This window comes from Poromitra crassiceps (genome assembly GCF_964638095.1).
Source record: "Poromitra crassiceps genome assembly, chromosome: 3".
NCBI classification, from domain to species: domain Eukaryota; kingdom Metazoa; phylum Chordata; class Actinopteri; order Beryciformes; family Melamphaidae; genus Poromitra; species Poromitra crassiceps.
Genome location: NC_139625.1, coordinates 84,572,498 through 84,597,153, shown reverse-complemented (window position 1 = coordinate 84,597,153; position 24,656 = coordinate 84,572,498). Strand labels below are relative to the sequence as shown.

At 44.5% G+C, this 24,656-nt stretch overlaps 1 protein-coding gene across 1 annotated transcript; it reads right to left on the bottom strand.

Annotated features, from left to right (window-relative positions):
- Positions 1 to 5,002: 5,002 nt before the first annotated feature.
- gpr68 (G protein-coupled receptor 68) lies at positions 5,003 to 24,456 on the bottom strand (the record flags this gene model as incomplete). The annotated part of the gene is made up of 7 exons (XM_083633191.1): positions 5,003 to 5,122; positions 7,045 to 7,478; positions 8,195 to 8,375; positions 12,187 to 12,409; positions 15,747 to 15,880; positions 23,521 to 23,670; positions 24,349 to 24,456. 7 exons carry the CDS (start codon positions 24,454 to 24,456, stop codon positions 5,003 to 5,005), a joined length of 1,350 nt encoding a protein of 449 aa, XP_083489317.1.
- Between the last annotated feature and the right edge of the window lie 200 nt (positions 24,457 to 24,656).

The window sequence follows — 24,656 nt, the reverse complement described above, 5'->3', positions numbered from 1 at the left end:
GCAACGTGGTCTAATGCCTGCATGTGGGAAAGGCGCCGTGCCGGTATAAGCGCGACCCCGTCGTCGCGGCCATTTCACCAGTTTTGAGCCAGTCAGAAGAGCGGTATGCCGCGATAGGCAGACAGGTGAGAAAGGGGTCCAGTCATTTTCCGCTATCAGTGCACACAGTAGACAGTCCAACACCAAATACACAGCTGATTGTTCGATATTCCCCTGGTGTTGCGTACCACCAAAGGACTATTGCCAGTCGCAAACGCGCTTCCAGTGGTTTTCGTCACCGGGTGATCTTGCGTGTTAGTGCGGGTCGGACCAGACTCAGCACGTAGTCGAACGTACACCGGGACATGCGAAAATGACGCTTCCATTCCACGTCGTCAAAATTGTTCAGAGCATCTTCCCAAAATAAATTCCCTCCTGGTCTCTCTCGCTTCCAGACGGCTCTAGTCTCACGCAGTAGCGCAGAGGTACATAACACTGTCATGATCTGTCCCCGGTTTAGTCTATCTTCATATTCTGCACGATGTTGAGCGGAGAAGACTGCGAACATGAATCTGTTTCTGTTCGCACGTATATCCCTTTCCATTTTCGCCTTAATTTGTCTGCGTCGCTGTCTACGTTTGAGGAAAAAGCGCATCAGCAATATTATCAAAAGAGTGGACGCCGGCTCCATGTTTGTTTGTTGTTTTTTTCTGACTGGCCTCAGTGGCCTGCAGCACAGACCCCAGGCCACTCTCCCCCGCCCCCCGGCCCAACCCCCCCCCCCCCCCCCCACCATACCGGCTATTTGACGATATAGATTCCCACATGCGAACGCTGAGGTGTGAAGGGAAATTCAGGGAAATGTCTGATATTGACTTACAGGTAATTTTCCGGTACGCATGTGGGAAAAGGGCTTTGGTAACAGGGCCTTGTCTCTGTCACCCCCTCTCTTTAGTGGACTGACATGTTCTATACCCTGGAACCTGATGGAACACACGTCGTGACATGTTCTATACCCTGGAACCTGAGGGAACACACGTCGTGACCAAACTCATTAAAATGTCTGGCGACAGAGGACTTTACATCTCTGTCTCTAATGCTACTCTTGTGTTCTGAAATGCGAGTTTTCAACTCTCTGATAGTTTTCCCAATGTATGCTAGCCCACATGGACACTTCAATAGATACACAACAAATTTAGTTTTACACGAAATTCTACTCTTAATCGAGTACTTTCTTCCAGAGTGAGGATGGAAGAATGTCTCTCCTCTGATCATAGCATTACACTGAACACAGTTAAAACAAGGGAAATGACCGTTCTGTACATCAGACAAGAAATGGGAGGGGCCAGGGGGGCGTGTGTAACAGTCAGCTCTGACGACCATATCTCAGACAGTAGACCATATCTGTCCGTCTACTGACAGCACAATGCTGAGGAAGGCTTGTGCCGAAACGTCCATCATTGCTTGACTGCTGCTTTTGAAGGTATTCAAAACCCAAAAGGATTTATTTTGAGTGCTGGTTTTTCTGTCTTTCTGTATATTGTTTGCGCTTTGCACCGTAGCTTTTGAAACTTTTTTTGAGAGTGCTCACTAGTCGTGACTAGCAGTCACTGACTTTTTGGAGAGGTCAAGTTAGGCTAAAAAATGTAGCCTAACTTTGGAGCGTTGTTTAGCCCCCTTCCCCATAAGCTAGCATGGCAGGGTTGGTACCAATGGATGCCTTGAAGTTTGACGTGATAACAGATTCTTCACTCTGGCTTTAAAACGGTGCCCGCTGCAGCCATTTGATTGAAATCAGGAGATTAACAGGAGAAATTAGCAATCGGGAGCACAGCAGGAGAAAGAGTTGAAAATAGGGAGAGTGTTGGCAGGTATGCTAGATGCTCCGAGCAGCTCCCCAGAGCTCACCGATGAGTCACGGAGGCCTGCTAAATATCTGGTCGTGTCACATTATGATGTCATTAGTATAATAATAAGATAGGGAATGTATTATATTAATTATAAGTTATACTGGGAATATCTTATAGTTGAACTTAAAATTGGCTAAGCGGGCGGTGGTGTCTGGCGGAGGTGTCTGTCACGATTGTAATGTCACCAGTGATGTCACTTGAGCAATTGTGATGTCATCAGTGATGTCACTCGAGCAACTGTGATGTAGTATGAGCGGATGACGCACAGTTGCACGATGGCGCCTAGGTGGGTGGGCGGTATCTGTCTGTCAGTCACAATTTTGGGAGCCAGCGGACAGGGTGATCTCCATAACTGCAGCCATGGCGCATCATCTCCAGAGTCTCCACCCTAGGAATCGATCTAGTTCATTTTTCAACATTGCATTATATCCTTAACTATAATTGTAGGATCGTCTGTCTCTCTGTCTCTCTCTCTCTGTCCTTCACGTAACTCGAGAACCGTTGGTTGGATCGACTTCAAACATTGGGAGTGTGCCAAGCCGGACCTGACGGAGTGCAGTGCACTGTTTCTCTGCATTTCTGACCGGAAATGCGTTCAATATTAATAAATCTCTGTTCGATTCTGCCCCGCCCGCCTCAACGACGACAACGACAACGAGCGCTCCCTAAAAGCCCCAGCTGAAGGTGGGCGGAGCGGCCAGGGCACAACAGACAGCAGCACACTCTGCACTGTGTGTACAAGGAATGGCTGCTGCTGACGTTAAACCAAACAGAAGAAGAAGAAGGAATGGCTGTAAGCAGGGATATCCACAGACAGACACAGACAGAATAGCCTTGCGTCTTTTTGTCCAGTTTCCCCCCCCTCGCTCAACCCGGCCACTGCACCGCGTTCACTCTCGCTCTCTCTCTCTCTCACACACACGCGCAACACACACACACACACACACACACACACACACAGGACAGCAGTCGTATACGTGCACACACTCACGTCAAAACTCTCTCTCTGTCTAAACGGCTGCACGACGGTTATAATTGACGAACAAGGCTGCTGTTCGTTCATATCAGCAAACATGTTTTGATTAAATAGCTGCATGAAGTTGTGCACTATCCTACACCATAATGTTACTCAGAGACCAGACCAGCGCTAAAACGAAGTGTGGAGATGCCACTGGATATTGCGAGACTAACATCAATTATGATTTACGGTACGAGACTTTTGATCACTCCGACTTTTGTTGTCAGTAAAAATATTTTGTACATAGTGAAATGATGGATTTAAATGAAATATTTTCTGTAGGCTACCGTCCTTTTAAAAATGCGGCTAGTGAACTAATAAATGCCTAAACTCTAATAAATGTGTCTGTTTCTGTGGAACGCTTGTTTTTTTCCCCCCATCAAGGTATCAATGTGGGTCTCAAAAGTAAGTTTCTCAACTATCCATATTTAATCATGTGAATCAGAGTAGGCCCGTAGCCAGGGTTTGAGAAATACCGAGGTCATTTTAGCGCAGCGTGGGGGGCCCAGGGGGGGCTGTTAGAAAATGTCCATTTTAAAGTAAAATGCTTCAATCTGGTGCACTTTGAGAGCAAAATGAAGAGGCGAGATCTATAAAGAACTACATACATCATGTTAGATTAATATCCTCTTTACTGTGCTGTTGCTTTAAAATTATACAAAAAATAAATGTCTCCCCATATAATATAATTTATATTCTGCATACAGGTCACATGGCAGAATACTGCTCAATTAAATACAATGGCCCATCTACACAAACATCACTTACAGGGGAGTTACTTACCCATTCACTTCAATAGAACTGTCCCCAAAGTCTAGCCCCAATGCAAAATGTGAACGTTGTGGTGAGTTATGTCTCTTCCTTCTATATAGCACACAGAGAGGAAGCAAATTGTTGCATTTCTGATCAACTGTCATATATCATGTTATTTATGAGGGCTTTAAAACATCAATGACAGATGAATAGATCTGGGGGCCGAGGCTATTTTTTTTTATTTTTTTTGTGTGTGAAAATACCGAGGTCATGACCTCGGTGTCCTCAATGGTAGCTACGGGCCTAAATCAGAGTCCTCGTGAATCCTGAGTGCTAGAGGTTTGTTGGTTAAACTCCCTCCCCAGTACAAAGTCCCATTAACCAACGTCACTAGCTCTCTTGGGGTTGCGGTTAGCGTGTGCGCTTTGCCAGTGCTATCTATCTATCTATCTATGTATCAATTCCGGCAGTGTGTCTCTGTCCTTCACGTATCTCGAGAACCGTTGGTCTGATCGACTTCAAACTTGGGGAGTGCGCTTAGGGGGACCTGACCAAGTGCAGTGCGAGAAAATAAATTAAGAAATGCACCCACGGGGGGAACTACAGTTTTATATATAATATAATATCTCATTTACATTATAATGTGTTTGTACATAGACTTAATGAAATGTGACCGGAAGGTTGTGGAGGAGGGGTGTCATGAGGATAGCAAGCACAATAACATTTTCAATAGGAAATTTATTCTAGTTGTTGTTTTTGTTTTTTGAAAATCGCATAAAAAACAACACATTGTGTTCCTCATTTGTAAAGATGATCCTGCTGAACACAAAGTTCACTGTTTCATAAACTTTTGTTAACCACAGACCGTATTTCAAGCATTTCACCAACATTTCCATACAGAAATCCCACTTGACTTGACTACTTTTAAACGTAGGAACCGGAAGTCCTAACAACCGGAAGGTTGTGACGGTTTGGCAGTCCGCAAATCCCAAACGGGTTTTGCTGCTGCAGGGTGGGTGAGTGACGCTGGCTTCAGTGGCTTGGGTAAACAGCGAGACAGCTGAACGGAGAGCATCCGAGCAGAGAGGTCATAGAGTGATTTTTAGTTTGATGTCCCATCTGAGCGCGCTGCTCCGGCCGCACCTCTCGCTTCTTCCTCCTTCCTCCTCTCAGAAGAAAAACTGAATGAACATATGCAGAAGGGAGTTGAATAGTGGTGCGAACGGGAACGAATCGGTAAGTAGATGGGTGTATCCGGGGGGGTGTCTGTGTCGTTGTGAAACTTCGGGGTTCGGGGACAAGTCCAGGTTGTCGCACTCTTCCCCCCCTGAAAAAGGTTTCTTCACTTGGTTTCAGGTGAAGTGGATGAGGAAGAAACCTCTGCAAATCCAAAGAACTCCTCATCCTCAGACTCCTCCTCGAATATCTCCTTCAGCCGCTGGCGTTGCTGCTCATCCAGTTGCTGGGCAGTTGGATAACAAGGTTGAAGTTGGGAGATGTGTGCAACACGTCTGTCCAGTCCACAATCCTCCAGAACCACTATCCTCCAGAACCACCTCGTACTTCAGAGGTCCCATCTGGGGTGCCACTTTTCATGTGACGGTTTATGGGGGGAATGCCTACTGCCCCCGACGCCTAGTGGCCATTCGAGGAACTACAGCTTTTCAATTCTCTTCCGCATCATCAGAGGGAAGGGGGTGGAGCTTGCCCACTGCTCTCAACAGTCAGTCCCTCATCCCACTTTTGAACGGGCAAATCAAACTCCCCCACTCGCTATGTCCCGCCTCTTTACACTGTGTCACTCAGAATATATCACGTTAACGAGTCACAGACGATGTGAGAAGAAGATGACTTCAATCCAATGCTTTATAATGTCAACAGAGCTATTTAGGTGAAAAGGTCTCATCAGGGCCAGTTAAAGGAGAATTGCGGTTATTTTACACCCTGGAACTTATTTCCAGCTTTAAATATGATGTTTAAGTCACCCTGACAACTTGGGTTTGATTAGCATCAGCAGAAACCATCATCAGTTTGTACTGTAACCTGAAAACATCTGAAATTATTGTATTTATTGTCAGGGTCACTTAAACATATTATCTTAAAGCTGGAAATAAGGTCCAGGGTGTAAAATAACCGGAATTCTCCGTTAAAGGCCAGTTAGTTGTCCTTAAGTCTCCACTGCATCCAGTCTCCTCTCATCTTCAGCGTGGTTGAGGAATTGTCAGCTGAGGCTGGGATGCACCTTCCACTGTCTGAACCCTGCTTGCCAGGCCACGGATCATCATTATGCCTAAACTGTTTGTGCCTCTGGTTTGTCCCCACATGACAAGAATGCTGGCATGTTTCAATGAGGGAGCAAGCCCCCAGCAACATGCTCTCTAATAACTCTGGGCCTGGGCTTGCTCGTGAACACAAGCAGACATGTCACATGACCTTGGGCCGCACATCCCAGAAGTAAAACCAGGAAGCAAAACCCCTTCAAAATGCTTCATGTGCCAGTATCAGAGTGGTGGGTGGATCCACGTGGTTGGATTAAAGAGCATGGTGCAGGTTGGAGACCACATTGCATTCATATGTGGAAGGGGTATATAGCAATGGGATTTGTGGGGGGGGGGGGATTTTCAATCACACATAGCTGCATTTAGACTAGTTTTTGTAACCAACAGGGGGCACTGGTCCATTTCATGGAACTCCCACTTGTGATGTCACAGGGATGCAAACTTAGTCACCTTTAGGTGACAGTCACATTTGTCAGCCCAAAATATTGCATCCCTGTGTCAGCCCCAGCAGAACATTCTCCTCTTGTGATGTCACTCCTGTTGTTATATCACACGCCCATTTATAAAATGCCACCTTTTCCTCCATATTTATACCCTGGGGGCCTGTGTGTGGGGGGGGGGTGGGATCTTTGTCTTTTTGGAGTGTTTTCACTGTAATCGTGAGCCCAAAATGTCAATTCAGATTATTTTTTTTACCTGCACCATGCTCTTTAACATGGGCAAAATGGCCGACCACTTTAGATTAGTTAACAAGCTAACGCTAAGCTACCGATGTTATCAGACATGATAGACATTAAAAATATGAATCAGGGTTAGGGTTTGGGTTAGGTTTAGACCCATGGGTTAGACCCCGTTGTGGACCCCGAGCCGATCACTTCCGGTAGGGCGAGCCGAATCCGTAACCCGAGTAGAATCCGTACCTACACCGGTGAGCTGATTACACGTTCAAATGAATGGGCGACCATTTTTCCATTCAGCCCCCAGTTATAGAACCTCCTTGGGAGAGAGTCTACATTTACTCAGTTCGACTAAAAACGGTTGAAGACATCCTGATAAGCGCTTGGATGGATGATTTTAGCTGCTCCTCCCGTCAGTCCCTTCAGACCTCTGTCTTTTGCCTCTGCTCTTCCATGGCAACCAGACAGCTGGGCTTCACAGCACCGTCCACGGGCTTGTCACAGTGAGGGATGGTAGGCAGAATTAAGGCTGTGAGATTTTTCTGATTTGTGTCTGTGATGAAATGTGTACTGGTGTTTTTGCTGGGGCCTGTGTTTGCGTGCGTGCTGGTGTGTGTCAGGAGCGTGACTGTAGGTTGACCCTTGTTCTCGTCGGTGGCGACCTCATGAGAATCAGAGGTGGGGTGGGCGGGGCTTGTGTTGCCACGGCGACAGCAGCAGCAGAGGATCCTGGCGACAGGTCTAAAGATGGCGGCGTACAGGCCATGCCGTGCGCTCTCGCTGACGAAACAGTACAGAGCAGGGTCGGCCAGGCAGTTCAGACTGGTCAGCAACAAGGACAGGTGGTAGTAGTTAAATATCCCTGGAAAATAATAAGACCGGGCAAGTGGTTAGAAAGTAACAAGCAGTAACCTATTTCATGTGAGTAACCACCCAAGGTGCTGTAGACTTACCACGGGCGAGCTAGTTGTCCTGTAGAAGCCATAAATCTGTATGATGTCATCCTTGTTTATTCTTAAACATTTTGTGTTCAATTTCATGGAGAAGTACTACACTACCCACAATTCAACAATGTAATATCGACATCTTTGATTGGTGGAGCTCGCTGTATGCTCATCTGCGATTGGTGGAGCACGCTGGGTGCTAAGGCACTATTGCAATATCTCTGGCTAGACTACTGGTCACAGCTTGCTGAATGAAAGAGCTCAAACCGCCACTGAGTGACTGAAAGTATGCAACGCTAAGCATTCATGCTGCTTTCAACACCGGCACCCCTGAACGTGAAATTGATCAATCATGCTCTCAAATTGCCTGAACAAATTGCATTTAGATAGGCAAATAATTCCATACAGTAACACCTTAACGGAATTTCTTCACATTTGGCTCACGTCTGGACAGACATGGATGTCGACTGCACACTTCGTTCACAAAGTGCCCACCTAGTAAGTTGTTATATCCATAGTCTCTCTTTTTTTGGAAGCGTACACTATGGAATGGGTACAGACAAGTAGACCAGCATTATTTCAGTTTGCTCACTAAAATATTTTCCAATAAATCCTTTTAGAAATGAAGCTGTACCTCCAATAAATTTGCAGTCCCTCTCCAGCAGGGTGCGTATTAACAGGAAGATGTGGTAGGGGGAGAAGCAGACGAGGAAGATGAGGATGGTACTGCTCACTAACTGTCTGATCCGTGTCTTCTGGTCTGGCTGGGTCCCTGTGCTCCGATCCACGGAGCGAAGGACACACCGATAACTGATCTAGACACACACAGACTTGGAGTCAGACAAAAACACACGACCCATCACCTGCAGTGGTTCTCAAACCTTTTCATTCCAAGGACCACTAAACTGACACAAATTAGACCATGGACCATTGATAAGACTTTTGTCCCAGGGTCCCCCATCTGATTTGCTTTTAGATCTTTTATTACAGAATGTGTACACTGCAAGAAACACATGACCAAAATAGTCATACATTCTGTCATTGTGTTACTTATGGATGGAATTATAGTGAAAATAAATTATTCCCTTTTTTTGACCACCTGGGGGTGCACGGACCGCACTTTGAGAATTTCCCTTACGTTGTAAATACGGTATATATTCAAGGGGCCAAGACCAACTTCAGTCTTGAGATAGCTCACTTGGTTAGTTTACTGCACCGGCACAGGGTTTTCTGAAAATAAAAAAATGTTTAAATCACAATTACGTTTGAATCTTCATTTGTGAAGATTATCTTGCTGAACACGAAGTTCACCGTTTTATAACCTTTTGTTAACCACAGACCTTATTTCAAGCATTTAAGCCCATACAAAAATCGCATTGACTTTGAGATGAGGGAACCAGAAGTAAACATCCAGGTCTCCCGGAGTCTCATTCCTGCGGTACTCTATAGAGAGCCGCAGGGATGACGTATTTTTGTAGGCAGAATGCGGAAGTCCCGAACTTCCTGGTTCTACACTGTTTCTGTCTATGGGATTTTTGAATGGGTTTTTGCCACGATGCTTCAAATACGGTCTCTGGGCAACGCAAGATTAATCAAACGCGAACCAGAGTTCCGTCGGATAATCTTCACACATGAGGACCACTTTCATGAGTTTTGAAGCGTAAATGCGAGCCCTAGAAGTAAAATGCTCGAGCTAAGCTAATCCAGAACTACACACTGTCGCATAGGCTTCCACGTCACGTCAGCACTCAACCTGGAGTGTTGTTGATGTGGCTGAACGGGGCTGAACCAGGTGAGGGAAAGAGAATTTTCGTGTTCGCCCTTTGAAGTGGTGACGTTATTGACGTATATATCCCCATCGACTCAAAAGTGTAGTCTCATTTAGCCGTTTGCTAGCTAGCCGTCCTTTTAACGGCAAGTAAAAGCTTCAAAACTCGTAAAAGTGGTCCTCGTGTGTGAAGATGATATTACTAAACACTGGTTCGCGTTTGATTAAGCCAGCGTTGCCCAGAGAGCTTATTAGAAGCATCGCGCCAAAAACCCATTCAAAACTCCCATAGGCGAAAACTGTGAAGAACCAGGGCTGTTAGCATCGATGATTTCCGGACTCGTTACTGCGGCTCTCTATTGTCGGTTACTGTTTGTAAACATTCAAAGTTGGCTCCTCCTCCCTGGCTTCAGCAGCACGCTATTGGCTGGGGGCTACACTGTGTTACTGTACTACCCAAAGGGTGCCAGAGGAGGCCCTAGTGGTCTAGGGCCACTAGTGCTTCTCAAACATGTTCACATCAAGGACCCCTAAACTGACACAAATTAGACCACGGACCGCCATTTGATAAGATTTGAGCTTTTGTGATAACCCTCCCACTCTCCTGGCCCTGTCTTGCAGGAAGGAGCCTGGTGTTGGAGTCGTTAGACTGATTGGGTGCACCTGGGCCCGGTACTACCCACTGGGTTTAAGAAGACCTTCAGACCATTCAGTCTCTCTCCGTCCTCACCTATGGCACCTTTCTTTAATGTAGTTTGTTTGTCTAGTTATTTTCCCTTAGTTTTTAGTTCATAAATTATTATTGTTTTAACGTTTGTTTTGGTGTATGACTCCCCCCATTTGTTACTTCCTTGAGCCAGGTTGTAAAATATGAGGGGAGTCATACATCCATACACCAAAGAAAAAGTTGAAACAATAATTTATTAACTAAAACTAAGGGAAAATAACTAGACAACACAAACTACATTAAACAAAGAAACAGAGCAAAAGGTGCATCGGCAAAAGATAAAATATAGTGAATGGAAATCCCTTACTAAAACCTTTAAAGTTGAAAATAGAATGTTTTTATTGTAGCATTGTTTTTCCACTGAAATTTGATCAAAAAATCTATTTAAAGTGTAACTAACCCCCAAAACACTTTTTTTCAGCTTTTAACCAATATATATGACTTTGGGGGTGATGTGTGAAGAATTCTGGTCAGAATTTCCACATTTGACACCAAACTGTTGCCATTTTACCATTTGTATCATTTTTCAGCAGCATACCTGGCATAAGCGCCCTCTAAGGGTCGAACGCTGCTTTTTTTTCTTTTCTCAAATGAATGGGATATTTGGTACAACCTGACGTCAGGTTGTCCCCAAAGACTATGGGATTTCAAGATAGTTACTCCCCTACTCCCCCTGTACCCTTTCGGCTCCTCACAACTCAGTGCACTTAGCAGCAGCATCATATCTCTCTCCCACTTTCCCCATGCAGATCCCCCCCCCCCCCCCCCTCTCTCTCTCTCTCTCTATCTCTCTCTCTCTCTCTCTCTCTCACTCACTCTGCTGCTTGTAGGGAGCCGATCTCTCTCTCTCTCTCCCCCTCTGCCTGCAGAGCGACTAGCGACTGGGGACTGGGGGGGGGGGGGTGAGCAGCACAGCACACTCTCTCTCGCCCAGCATCAAAGTGAGATCCTCACTTTCATCCTTCCGCAAACAAATCTTATCGCAGTATAGCGCACATGTAAAATATAACGCTATACTACGACGTGACAACGTGACAAAGCTGGTCTAAACACATCGGCTACTGTAATATCGTCACTGTGTACAAGCAACGGGGGGGGGGGGGGGGGGGGGGTTGACTCGCTGTGTGTGTGTTTTGCTGTCTGGAGCACTTTCTCCAGTGCTCTCTGTGCACAGTCTGACATTTCCGCGGCTATCAGTCCGACTTGGAAGCACTTTCTCTCGGCCAGTCAAACGGGAGAGTCTGCTCGCTCATGCACCCGCAGCAACAGCAGCACACAGCAGCAGTGAGAGGCGGGGGCTTTCAACAGTCTGACATTTCAGCAAACAAATCTCGTCGCAGTTTAGCGGGAATGTAAGGTATAACGCTATACTACGACGTGACAACGTGACAAAGCTTCTCTAAACATATCGGCTAATATAATATCATCACTGTGTACAAGCAACGCCAACTTCTCAGGAAATGAAAGTCAGCAGAGCAGAGCAACTGGCTCTGTCTGTGTGTGTGTGCTCCGAGGAGGAGAAGAGCTCTGTCCTGCTCTGCCTGCGCCCTGAGAGGAAAAATCAGAGGTGTTGTAACTTTCAACAAGAATCACGAAAAGCCCCAAAACGCAAATTAAAAACGGATTTCATTGCGCGGTTTATCTCTAGTTAGACGAGGGAATTACGTGGAGAAATCTCGCATTGTGTTACCCCAGAGCGAGAGGTTTGTCCTATTGTGGGTGTGCTGCTGTTAACGAGCCCATGTCACTTTGCTCTCGTAACGTAATTTGACACCCTGCCATAGAGATACATGCAGAAAAATAATTAAATTTCTAGTTCGCCACTGAATTACCAAATTGATATAACTTTCAACCATTTTCAGATTTTCTGTTTCCATACAGACCAACAGCGTTGGCTAGTTGTTGATATTTATAAAGATATTGCCCCTCTCAAATAAATTATTTTTGAGGCAGTAGGCAAACTGTAATGGCGTCGATTTCCGAAAAAGAATCTTGACTTGAACACAGCCAAAGAGTCCAGTATAGACAAGAGCATAATGTCATTTCTTGGTTTTTTCCATAGGTATTTTCAAATCACTGTTCTGATACATATCTAGGGGGTTAGTCCCCCTTTAAAAAACACTTATCCTACCAACAGGATCGCCAGCGGGAACAGGAACCCCACAGTGAAACGGTAGTAGTTGATTGGATACTCCCATGGCTGCATGGGGTAGTGCTCGAAGCACACCGATTGGTTGCGGCGGTTGCGGCTCAGTTCTTTATGGCGGAAGAAGACCACACCCACTGCTAGCTCCTTCAGCCAGATGATGGCGCTGATGAGCCATGCAGCGCGCATAGTGCGAAGACAGGAGAACCTGGAGCGGTGGAAGAAGAAATAGACAAAAAGAAGAGAATAATTGATGAGAGGGTTGATGGCGGTTGGAATGTCAAAATACTATTGTGTAAATGGCGTTGTGTACATTGTTGTGTACACGTTGTGTACACGTTACGTTACGTGACGTTACGTTACGTTACGTTACGTAACGTTACGCAACGTTACGTTACGTTACGTGTACACGTTGTGTACACGTTGTGTATGCTACAATCCCTGTGGCTATAGGTGTTAGGATGATGTCATCATTCCTACTGTGATGTCATCATTCCTACTATGATGTCGTCGTTCCTACTATGATGTCATGGATAACTGATGATGTCGCAGACGGTGATGATGTCATGATTCATAAGTGTCTCAATCATGCCTTTCGGATGGCCTCGCTGGTGATGTCATAACACAGGTGATGTCATATTCGGGATCCATAAAGGCCCGTTTCTGCAGGCCCTCAGCAGTTGTTCATAAACGAAACTAACCTCTGCAACCGTTCCCAATTTCGAACCTTGCAGACCCAGCTATCAAGTTCCACAACTTCCCTACTTCTCGAGACTTCAGTTACCAAGTTTGCCTTGGCCATCAACTATCCGCGAATAGATCCACATTTCCCACAGCCATGCCTGACAGTATGAACAACTCAGAACCGGATCTAGCGGATACATCTCCGCTAATCAGGGAGGCCTTTCGAACAATAATTGAGCTGATTGCCCACCAGGAAGAAGCAATCCAGGCTCAGGCTTCCAAGGCCGATGATCGGCACGCCCTCCTGGTTAGCACAATCCAGAATCTGGCTTCCATTGCCGAGGATCGGTACGCCCTCCTGGTTAACCGGCTAGATCGTCTCGACGGACTAAATCCTCCTGAGGGTGTCATTCCGCAGTCTTCCGCTCCTCCTGCCCCAGCTTCCGAGCGCACTGTCGTTCCGGAGGTTTCCAGACCTGCTGCCCCCCTAGCTACCACGGCCGTTACTACTATCCCTGCTTCTCGGCCGCCGCCAGCTCCTAAGCGCATACTCTGGGGGGGAGTTCGCGTCATCCCAGAGCAGGGGCAGCCACATTTGAGTCCCAGCAGCCATCTGTACCGTGATCTGACCGGCAGGGTTCGCATCACACCAGAGGAGAGGCAGCGCCGTTTGGACACCCGGAGCTGCCTGTACTGTGGTCGAGCCGGGCATTACCTCTCCTCCTGCCCCCGGTGTCCAGTAAGTGGGTCCACCACTCGCCGGCCTGTGAGACTCTCAGCGGGTCAAGGCTCTAAGAGTCCAGCCCCGAGGCCCGTACGGTTGGGCAGCGTTCCCTGCAGGACCCAGGAGCGGCAGTGTGTCTCCAAGAGGGTTAAGGAGTTGGAGAGGACTGTCGATCGTCTCATTGAGAGGTTCGATCACTGCCTGCAGATCAGCTCCGTCCCCCCGCAGGGGGCCTCCGAGTTTGCTGGCCCTGAGGCACAACCTGTGGACCTTCCCCCCGCCGAGTCTGAACCCGTACCTCAGCAGCAGCCAATTCCAGTTCTTGACCCACACGTAGGTTCCAGCTTGATGCTGGGAGGTCCCCGTAGTGTCGTCAGCCTTCGGTCAGGAGCAAAGAAGAAGCGTCCAAAGAAGGAGACGGTGGGTGTCCTGCCCAAACTACAGATCGGGAGGGCAGGCCCCGCTGAGTCAGAGCCCCCTGTGGCTCTGCCTTCGGAGACGGCGGCATTGGTTGGGGCTCAGCCTTTAGATTGTGCGGAGCCTTCTGGAGCTCCGCCCTCTGAGCTTGCGACACCCCCCCCTGCAGTTCCTTTGGCTCCTTCTTCCAAGTTTGGAGCGTCCACTGAGACTCCACCTTCGGAGCCCACAGAGTTTGAAGTGTTGCGTCAGAGGCACAGTTCTTGGTGGGGGCCACCGGACCGTGACATTGACCATTTTGATGGTCTCCAGTCTCCCATGTTTGGATCGTGCCCCGGGGGATGGCCGACTCCAGAGGATCCACCGGAGTCGGCAGACCGAGTCTGTCGGTCTATCTATGGCTTCGATATCCAGTATTAGGGAGGCGCTCCTCTTCTTCTTCGTCTTCTTCTTCTTCTTCTGTGGTGTTGCCTTTATGTTGCCTTACCACCTTCTTCTGGATTTATTCATCCACTGTTTCCCTACAAACAATTGCATTCCAAGCCCTCACCAAATATGTAATTGGGTGCCTGTGCCGGTCAGCTCACGGTTGCTTCCCCTGAGCCTGACCCGGGCAATACTTGAAGTGTGTACCCTTTCATACATGAGGCATGTTGCCCCCTTGGGGTCTAACCACCTGCATCTAACCACCTGCTGAGGAGCCCCTCCACCAGAACCTGCGGATTTTCTGTTCTCCAGATGCGGCCTCGCTGGTGATGTCATAACACAGGTGATGTCATATTCGGGATCCATAAAGGTTCGTTTCTGCAGGCCCTCAGCAGTTGTTCATAAACGAAACTAACCTCTGCAACCGTTCCCAACTTCGAACCTTGCAGACCCAGCTATCAAGTTCCACAACTTCCCTACTTCTCGAGACTTCAGTTACCAAGTTTGCCTTGGCCATCAACTATCCGCGAATAGATCCACATGTCTAACACCAATCCTGACAATAGGGATGGAACCACCAACCTTTTGCATGGGAGGCATACACACATGCTGCTGGCATCTGGTGTGGGAAAGGCATGTTTTAAAAGGAAACTCAGAACCTACCTACACTCACATACACTATCTGATACATCATATCTCTTTTCGTCCGCTTTTTATGTTTGCTTTGAAGAGTACAAAGAAATGTACTGAATATATGTAATGTTTAGGTCCATTGACCACATCACAATGATGCCACAATGTCTATGATCACTGATGATGTCACCATCGCCTATGACATCATCAGTGATGTCATAAGATGATTTTACTCTTATGACATCATCAGTGGGACAAAAATGGAAACAGACAGAGATTACCCACTTGCCCCTTTTATAGATGGATAGATAGATTCTTATTTTCCCTTTTTTTAGTATCCTGTTTTTGCATTTTGTTTTATTCTTTGTCTATCATGTATCATGTAATGTGTATTGTTGTCTTGGACCCCAGGAAGACTAGCTGTTGTCTAGGCATCAACTAATGGGGATCCTTTTAAATGAACAAATCTGGTGTCTGGATGTCAAGAGCCTGTAGTGAGCTCCACCAACTGGGACAGATTATCCTTATTGCATTGGGCCAGTGCCCGGGGACACAAGCCAAATTGGCTTGTTGGGGGTTGTGGGTAGTGTAGTTCTGGAGGAGGGGATTGTCATGATCCACAGCCACACTGTTAATGGTATAGATATTGTATTAAAATTACCTTAATGGATGGACCACACCCAAGTACCTATCCAGGCTGATACAGCAGAGGAAGCCAATGCTGATGTAGATGTTCTCATAGAGCAGGAAACCACAGAGCTGGCACAACCATTCCCTGGCCTGCCAATCATCATCCTGAAACAGCACCACACATGAAGGAAACAAGTCTATAGGTAGAAGAAACAAGTCTATAGAAACAAGTCTATAGGTAGAAGAAACAAGACTATCGGTCATGGTTCCCCAAATAGTGGCCCACGGGCAGAGAGCCGAATGTCTAGCCTGGCATGAATTTCGGAAATACAGGATGGTTGGGGAAACGCATTTCCCCTAACCGTCTCGCATTTCAGAAATTTGCGGCAGGTAAAATACAGCGAGAATTAATGAGATAATTATCTCAGTAAGTCAGAAAAACAGACCTGTTTTTCTGACTTAACTCATTGAGTGCCAATGACGACAGTTGTCGTCAATTCGAATACTAACGTAGAGTGCCAAAGACGACGATTGTCGTCAATTGCCTTTTTTGACGGTGGGACGTGGATCAAAGCCTTATGTATGTCCTGTACAAATATTGTAGCTATTGAAGCTGTATAACCTATTTTACGGACTCATCAGGTGGCGACAGTGCTCTCCAGATTAGAGAAATGTCCGAAATATAGCCTGAAAAAGCCCCCTGATCAAAGAGAAACCGCTCATGCTGCAGCCCAGAGCCATGTAGATTGCTCTGGCTGCAACTGACGGTGCCTGGCAACAGCAGTCAATCCGCGCACACAACTGAGCTCCTCTGCCTCTGTCTGTCTGTCTGCATAGTTTCTTCACACGATTAGCCGCCAGAAAGGCAGCACCCGACGCCGAAGTGCCAACCCTTTCCCTGCAGTCCGGCTTGGCATTTCCTTGTCGCGCTGCCTGGGAGGCGGCGCACAAAAAGCACTCCGAAAATAGACGCTGGGTGCGTGAGGCTGTGTGTTACTAGTGTGGGGAGGAGTTTGTAGCTGAGGGGGGGAGAGGGGGGTGGGGCACCCAGGGCAGCACACAACTACACCACGTCACTACATCAGAAAATATTAGCTAGAGTCAGTGAATGTGCTTGAAATGCTGCATTTCACAAAAGGCTGAATATCTCAGCTTCTAGATAGAAATGCCTGTATTTGCTGTTTTTGACCTATCTTCTCCGGCTGATAACTAAAGAACGGAAAATGGTATCAATAAACTTTTTTTTGCTGATGATACAATAGAGTCTCCTTGTTCTTTTTGCGTGTTCGGTGTTTACATAGTAATATCACACAATATTCTGTGGGCCTCGAGAAATCACTGAAAACGCTCTGAAACTCTGGCACTGGGAGCGTCCGTTCTCCAAAAGTGGCTGGCACTCAATGAGTTAATGAGATCATTTTGAATGAAAATTATGTCTTGGACTATTTTTTTTTTTTTTTTTTTTTTTGTCCTTCAGTTTATAATCAAGTTCACGTCAGAATACACTGAAGTGAATGGCCAGTTTGGCCACAGACACAAAAACACCTCTCCACATGGTAGGTTCCAATCCAAACTGTATTTTTACATTGCTCCTGAACCACATCTAAACATCGACTTTTGTGTTTTTGTTTGCCTGTCGTCATGGGGTTAGTTATCGTGTCCACTGTCGATAGACATTTTTTAAAGAAATTATAACTTTGTGATGTTAACAGGAAGAAAGACAGAGTGGTAGCAATGCCAGCCCACAAGCACCCGCATGGGCTACCATGTAGTCAGTAGTTCCACTATGCAAGGCATGTAAACAACTGGATAACAAACATGCTATTACCCAAATCCAAAAAAAGCCCTAAGAAAAGTACCATGTTTATGTTACTATGCAATGTTAGCAAGAATTAGGACTGTAGCCATAGATTTAAGATTAAAGTGTGTTTAACCTTCCATTCTATGAATTCTTTTTTTATTTTTTTATTTACAGTTTTTCTTTTATTACACACAGACCACAAAACAATAAACAAAAACGTGCAACATGCACATACAAGGGAGAGGGAAGTGAAGGTGAGAAAACAAAAACAACCAACAACAACAAAACATCCCCCACAACAGCAATGCAACACAGAGGCAAGCAATCGTTCATAAGTATTTCAGTATAGAATGTTATGGCAAACAACGATGCCAGTGTCAACAGGAATCCGGATAGAGTGGGCAGCATCCACAATGAATAAAGAAAACATCCACTTTATGTTGTATAGGAAACTATCTAGGCTGTAAGGCTAGCGATTGATAAGCTAAAGAGTTTCTCACCAAGTCCCACAGCTCAGTAGGACCGATATCAAGGTCCCCCAGCCTCCCGGTAACTCTTTCCATACTTAACAAGTCTAAAAAACCACTCACCCAGTCCTCTATTAAAAAGCATCTGGGTTTGCGGAACTTCCAATTTAATAAAATTATTCTCTTAGTGGCCAGAAAGGCCAGACCAACGATCCTCTGTACATGCTTGCTTTGTGTTTGTGTGACCCTAGTTCCTAGCAGACATTCAACAGGGCCAGCAGTAACGTTTACATTCAACAGTCTCGAGAGTGTGTCAATAACCTCTTCCCAAAATATTTTTACTGCTGGACAGTGCCACAGCATATGAAATAAAGTACCAACTTCTCCACAATGCCAGCATTGATCTGAGGAGTTGGGGTCCATTTTCTTAATTATTGAAGGAGTTATATATGCCCTATGTAAAATTTTAAACTGTAGTATTCTGTATCGGACTGCATTAGCTATAGTTATTGAATCTCTCCATATTAGGTCCCATTCTACAGGGTCTATTGACACACCTAAATTCTGTTCCCATCGAGTTTGGGTCAATACCAGACAATCAGTAGGGGAATGGGTCAGCAGCCTATACAGGCCTGAAACCGTTCCTCTATTAGAAGCAAGCACTCTCATTTTCATGTCTACTGCTAAGTTACAGCCAATAAATACATCTGTGTATTTAGAGAAAATAGATTTCAACTGTAAATATTGCAAAAAAGCATGATCGTTTAGGTTATATTTCTCTTTGATTTCTATAAACGGTATAATTTTCCCATTTTTTATAATTTGTGAAGTTTCTATAATGTTATGATGCTGCCACACCAGGTTGGTCACCGGGTTTCCTCCTGCCTTAAAAAGTGGGTTGTTCCAAATTGGACATGAAGCTAACGAGACCCCTTTGATACCAAGCCTTTTATAAACAATTTTAGCGATGTCACATGAAAACTTAATGATAGCATTATCTAACTTTAAGGGAGGGTGAGGATGATACCACAATGATGATAAGGAAGTTAGTTTGTTGTTCTCCCTGACTATGCATTCCTCAAGCCAGTCCCAGCTACCCTTGCACCTAGCCTGCTTATAGCCCCAGGTCAAAGGGTATCTGGCGTTGTATGCCAAGTAATACAGGTAAATATCTGGAACCCCCAAACCTCCTTTACCTCTTGGCAATGATAGCTTTTTATGACTGATCCTGGGTTTCTTTTCCTTCCATAAAAAGGAAGAGAAAAGCTTATTTATGTCATTAAACCATGGATTTTGGGATATAGGAGGGCACAGCAGAGATTAAAAAAGTTATTCTAGGAAGAATGTTCATCTTTAAAACCTCTGCTCTACCCCAAAGGGATAGAGGAAGAATTGACCACCTCTTAATATCATCCTTAATAGAACGCAATAGAGGTGGAGCATTCAGATCGAGAATCTTGTTAATAGGGGTTTTAATCAATATTCCCAAGTATTTCATCCCTTCTGGTTTCCAGATAAAGGGGGCTGTGCCGAGGTCTGAGTTAAATGTTCGGCAATTAAGTGGTATAGCTTCACTTTTAGACCAATTTATCCTGTATCCTGAGAATTGACTGAATGTTTGGATAGTTTCTAGGACCTGGGGTACAGAATGTGCAGGCTCGGACAGAGTTAGCAGGATATCATCTGCGTACATGTTAAGCTTAAAATCATGATCCTCCACTGAAACACCTGTAATGTCCTTGTTCCTTCGGATGGCGCATGCCAACGGTTCTAAGGCTAACACGAACAACAATGGGGACAAAGGACAACCTTGTCTCGTAGACCGATACAGTTGGAAAGGAACTGAAATTAAACCGTTAGTCTTAACTGATGAAACAGGCTCATGATACATTGCTTTTATCCATTGCATACATTTTGGACCAAAACCAAATCTAGAAAGTGTGTAAAACAAAAAAGGCCATTCTACTCGGTCAAATGCTTTCTCTGCATCCAGTGATATTGCTACCACTGGATGAAGAGAAGAGCTAGCTTTAAGCATTATCTGTAACAGTCTCCTCATATTGTTAGAGGAAAGCCTTCCTGGGATAAATCCCACTTGGTCTAAATGGACCAAGTTGGCAATGACTTTCTCTAAACGTTTAGCAAGTATTTTGGCCAACAATTTATAGTCAGTATTAAGCAAGCTTAAAGGTCTATAGTTATTTACATCCATATGATCCTTCCCAGGTTTAGGCAATAATGTTATAATAGCAGTACGCATCGTCACTGGCATAGATTGTTTCTCTATAATATCATTATATAAATAGACCAGTAGGGGAGTCAGTTCCTTTGCAAAACATTTGTAAAACTCTGTAGTGTATCCATCTCCTCCAGGGGCCTTACAGTTTGCAAGACATTTTATAGCATCTTTAATATCTTTTTCTAAAATAGAAGCCTCTAGCTTATCCCTATCCTGTACATTCAATTCTGGCAAGGACAAGTCCTTAAAGAAATTCTCTAAGTGGTCCTCTTGTATTTGACATTCAGATTTATACAGTGATGCCAGTGATTCCCTAAATGTAGTGTTTATAATTTCAGGGTCTCTTATAATACAACCACTGCTATCTTTAATTGCTGCTATTGAGTGTTTATGTTCAAGTTGCTTGAGTTGATATGCAAGCATCTTCCCTGCCTTCTCCCCGTTCTCATAGTATTTTCTCTTCAATTTATATAAAGCAAATGCTGTTTCTTCATGGGTAATGGCTTGAACATCAGCTCTAACTAATAGGAGTTCTTTTCTTAACATGTTATTTTTTGGGTCCATCATCTCCGTTCAAAATCTTTCAGCTTAACAAACAATGCATCTTTCCTTTGTTTCCTGGTTTTATTCTTGTAGGATGCATAGCTAATAACCCAGCCCCTACAAGTAGCCGGGCTTCCCAAACAGTCTGAATGGGGGTGTCCTGATTCATATTTAAAACAATAAACTCATCAATCCTTTGTTTTATTAGAGATACAAATGTCTCATCACACAGTAAAGAGTTGTTGAATTTCCACTGTTTAGATTTATGCTTGTTGTTTGCCAAGCGAAAAGTAATTGATACTGGTGCATGGTCAGAAATAATGAGACTATGAATGGATGTATCAATAACAGAACAAACTAATGAATTTGAAAGTAGGAGATAATCAATTCTGGAATATGAGTTATGCACCATAGAATAAAATGAGTATTCTCTGGAATAGGGGTTAATTAAACGCCAGACATCTGTCAAAGATTGCGTCTCCACTAGCTCTTTAAAAGCTAGGGAAAGTGCTCTGTCTGCTGGTAAGGGACGACCTGAACGGTCCACAGATGCATCGTTAACTAAGTTAAAGTCCCCCCCCAATAAGAGTGGTACATCAGAGTATTGAGCAAGCAGGATGTTCAATGAAGATATAAATGTAGCTTGTGCTGAGTTTGGTGCTAAAATTATTTTTTCATTCTGCAGTTCTCCTGAAAGTATCACATATCGACCCTTGTTGTCCATTTTCACATCTAAGGCTGTGAATGATAATTTCTTTGAGATTAAGATGCAAACTCCTATGGAGGCCGCTGTACCGGAGGAGACAAACACTTGCCCCACCCATTGCTGTTTTAATTTTAATGACTCTTCTTTAGTAAGATGTGTTTCTTGAAGCATTGCTATATCACAGTTCAGCGCCTTCAGATGAGTCAATATCCTATATCTTTTTACAGGGTTTTGGACTCCCTTTACATTCCAAGATATAACCTTAATTACATTGTGCACCATATTTACCATAACCATCAGCTATTCTGAACGTTGTCATATCTTTAATTATTAAACTTTTGTGCTGTCGTGTGGGGTAATACAAAAACGAAAAACAAACAGAAAATAACCACATAAAAAACATACCAGAAACCCCGCTTTTTTGCGGGTATACAATTACCAATCCCGGGATGAAAGCTAACTTCATCCCCTGTCCGTGATAGTCGAGTGTACAGGCGCCAGATGATTTCTACACACCAAGACCAAATCCCAAATAATGTAGCTCATTAGTAGTGAAAACCGACAGAATAGCACACTGATATATGAAATACAAAGGAGATCACTACCTTAGCACAACCATAAACCAAAACCGTCATTCCCATCACCCCCAAAACAATGAAAGGATATGTAGCCTATAATCCCAAAAAATAAAAATAAATAAAATAAAACGAGGGAGGGAAAAAAGACATTAGGCAATAAAGGCATACAATTTTTTTTTTTTTTTCCCTTTTCTCTTATTTTTCCCTCCTTGTAATAGGCTATCATATTTATTTCATAACGGCCGTCATAACTCACAGGCTATATAAGATCAAAATGTAGGCTAAACTAAAATGAAACATTTGCTTTTCACATAATTAGGATCTCTTGATGTTTCATTCTGCTGCTATAGCCTACATTTTATGCCTCCAAGAGTTCCAGTGGCCTTCTGCACTTTTACCAGTAGGCTACTGTATAATAAGTGATCATTTGAATGATTGTAGCCTATTAGAAGAAGAAAACAAACCAAAATACATTCGTGACCCAGTCAAAGTCACTTCATTTAAAGAAAAAAAAACATAAAACAAAGAAACAAAGAAAATGCAGTCTTAATTAACATATTTGCACTCACAGAATCCGTTTGTGTGGATTTTATGCCAGCTTCAGCTGCGCAAAAGTTAGTATGTCTTGGACTATTTTCAATAATGAAGACTACTTAGCAGCTAACGCCCAGTTCTCATCAGATCACAGTGCACGCCCCCTTTCTTTGAGGTTGTCTAACCCATTCATTGTTAGGCTCGCCCCCCCTTTCTCTGATGCGGTCTCCTCACCCATTCACAGTTTACCACACATGTGGCAATAACCAATCAGCCCAAGCTGATCCCAATCACCTAATCAGTGTAGTATATCAGGGTCCATGTTTTACTCTGTTTGCTATGTGCTGTGTATGTGCCATGTGTCATTCTCAGTTGCTGATCATCATCGCTGAAACAGTTGTTTTCGCCCCACCTCCTCCCCTGACCACCACCATCGTCATGACTCCTGATTGAAGAATTCCCTATGGGGGATTTCCTATCCTATTCTTCTCATCATCTCAGGAGAGCGTCATCATATCATGGAGTCATACGCCAAAATGTAATTGTTGTATCATTAAAGCTTGTTATACTTTCTACTAGTCTCTCATTATTGAAAAATATTCTGCCCTGTTTATCTGAATTTGCGGTGCGGTGACGTGTATATTGTAACGGCACAGGCGAGGCTGGTTTCGAACCCGAGGTCTCCAACTTACAAGCCCAAGACGTTGACCATCCGACCAAAGGGACAATCCCTAATGTACCAACAAAAGTTGGTACATTAGGATAGATAGGGAGACAGACAACGGTCTTATCCTCTCCATATTGATGACAATAATAAGACCGATAATAGGAACTCATAAGAAAGACAGGTGTGTATAGAGGTAATGCTGTCAGGTACAACAGGTTAGACAGGTGCATTGAGCATGAAGTACATGCCTGATACAGTATAGTTGTTTACCTGGAAGAAGTAGCGGAGCCATAGAGGTAATGATGCCAGGTAAAACAGATCAGAAACAGTGAGGTTCAGTAAATAAACTCCCAGCTCGTTCTTTTGCTTCAACGTCAGCATGGCATAGTACAATGAGTAGAGGTTGGCGGGAACACCCACCTAGACAAGAACCAATAAGAATAAGATACGTTACTCAACTCTGATTCTGATATCGAACATCTAAGACCATATCTAGTCTCATATCACCATATTACCATATCCAACAGCTAAGACCATATATATTCTCTATTACCATATCCAACATCTAAGACCATATCTATTCTCTATTACCATATCCAACAGCTAAGACCATATCTATTCTCTATTACCATATCCAACAGCTAAGACCATATCTATTCTCTATGACCATATCCAACATCTAAGACCATATCTATTCTCTATTACCATATCCAACATCTAAGACCATATCTATTCTCTATGACCATATCCAACATCTAAGACTATACAGTATTTAGTCTCATATCACCAATGGTGATATGAGAGAATATGGTCCATATTACCATTCAACATCTAAGTCTTACAGTAGATGTTGAATATGGTAATGTGGTGATATAAGACTAGATATGGTCTTGGATATGGTGATATGCGACTAGACATCTTAGAATCTAAGACCATATCTAGTCACATACATGATATAAATATCGGTATATTCCCCTATATATATATTATCTGATATATCCCCTACTTACAGCTACATCCCCCCCACACACACACACACTCACCCCCCCCCCCCCCCCACACACACACACACACACACACACACACACACACACTTACCAGTAGTACAAGGATGTATACACAGGAGAAGACATATTGATGGATCTGATGGCTGATGGTGCAGTTCATCACATCCTCTGGAGACTGAGACATGGTAGGCATCATCATGCACACACACACACACACACACACACACACACTCACTCACTCACTCACTCACTCACTTTCTTGTCACACTCGCACACACACACACACACACACACACACACACACGATAACATGATCAAACACAGTCTCACACACACACATACATCTTAATTTTTGTTGGTGGGCTTAGTGATGTCATTCTTCTTCTGTGGTTGGCTGGT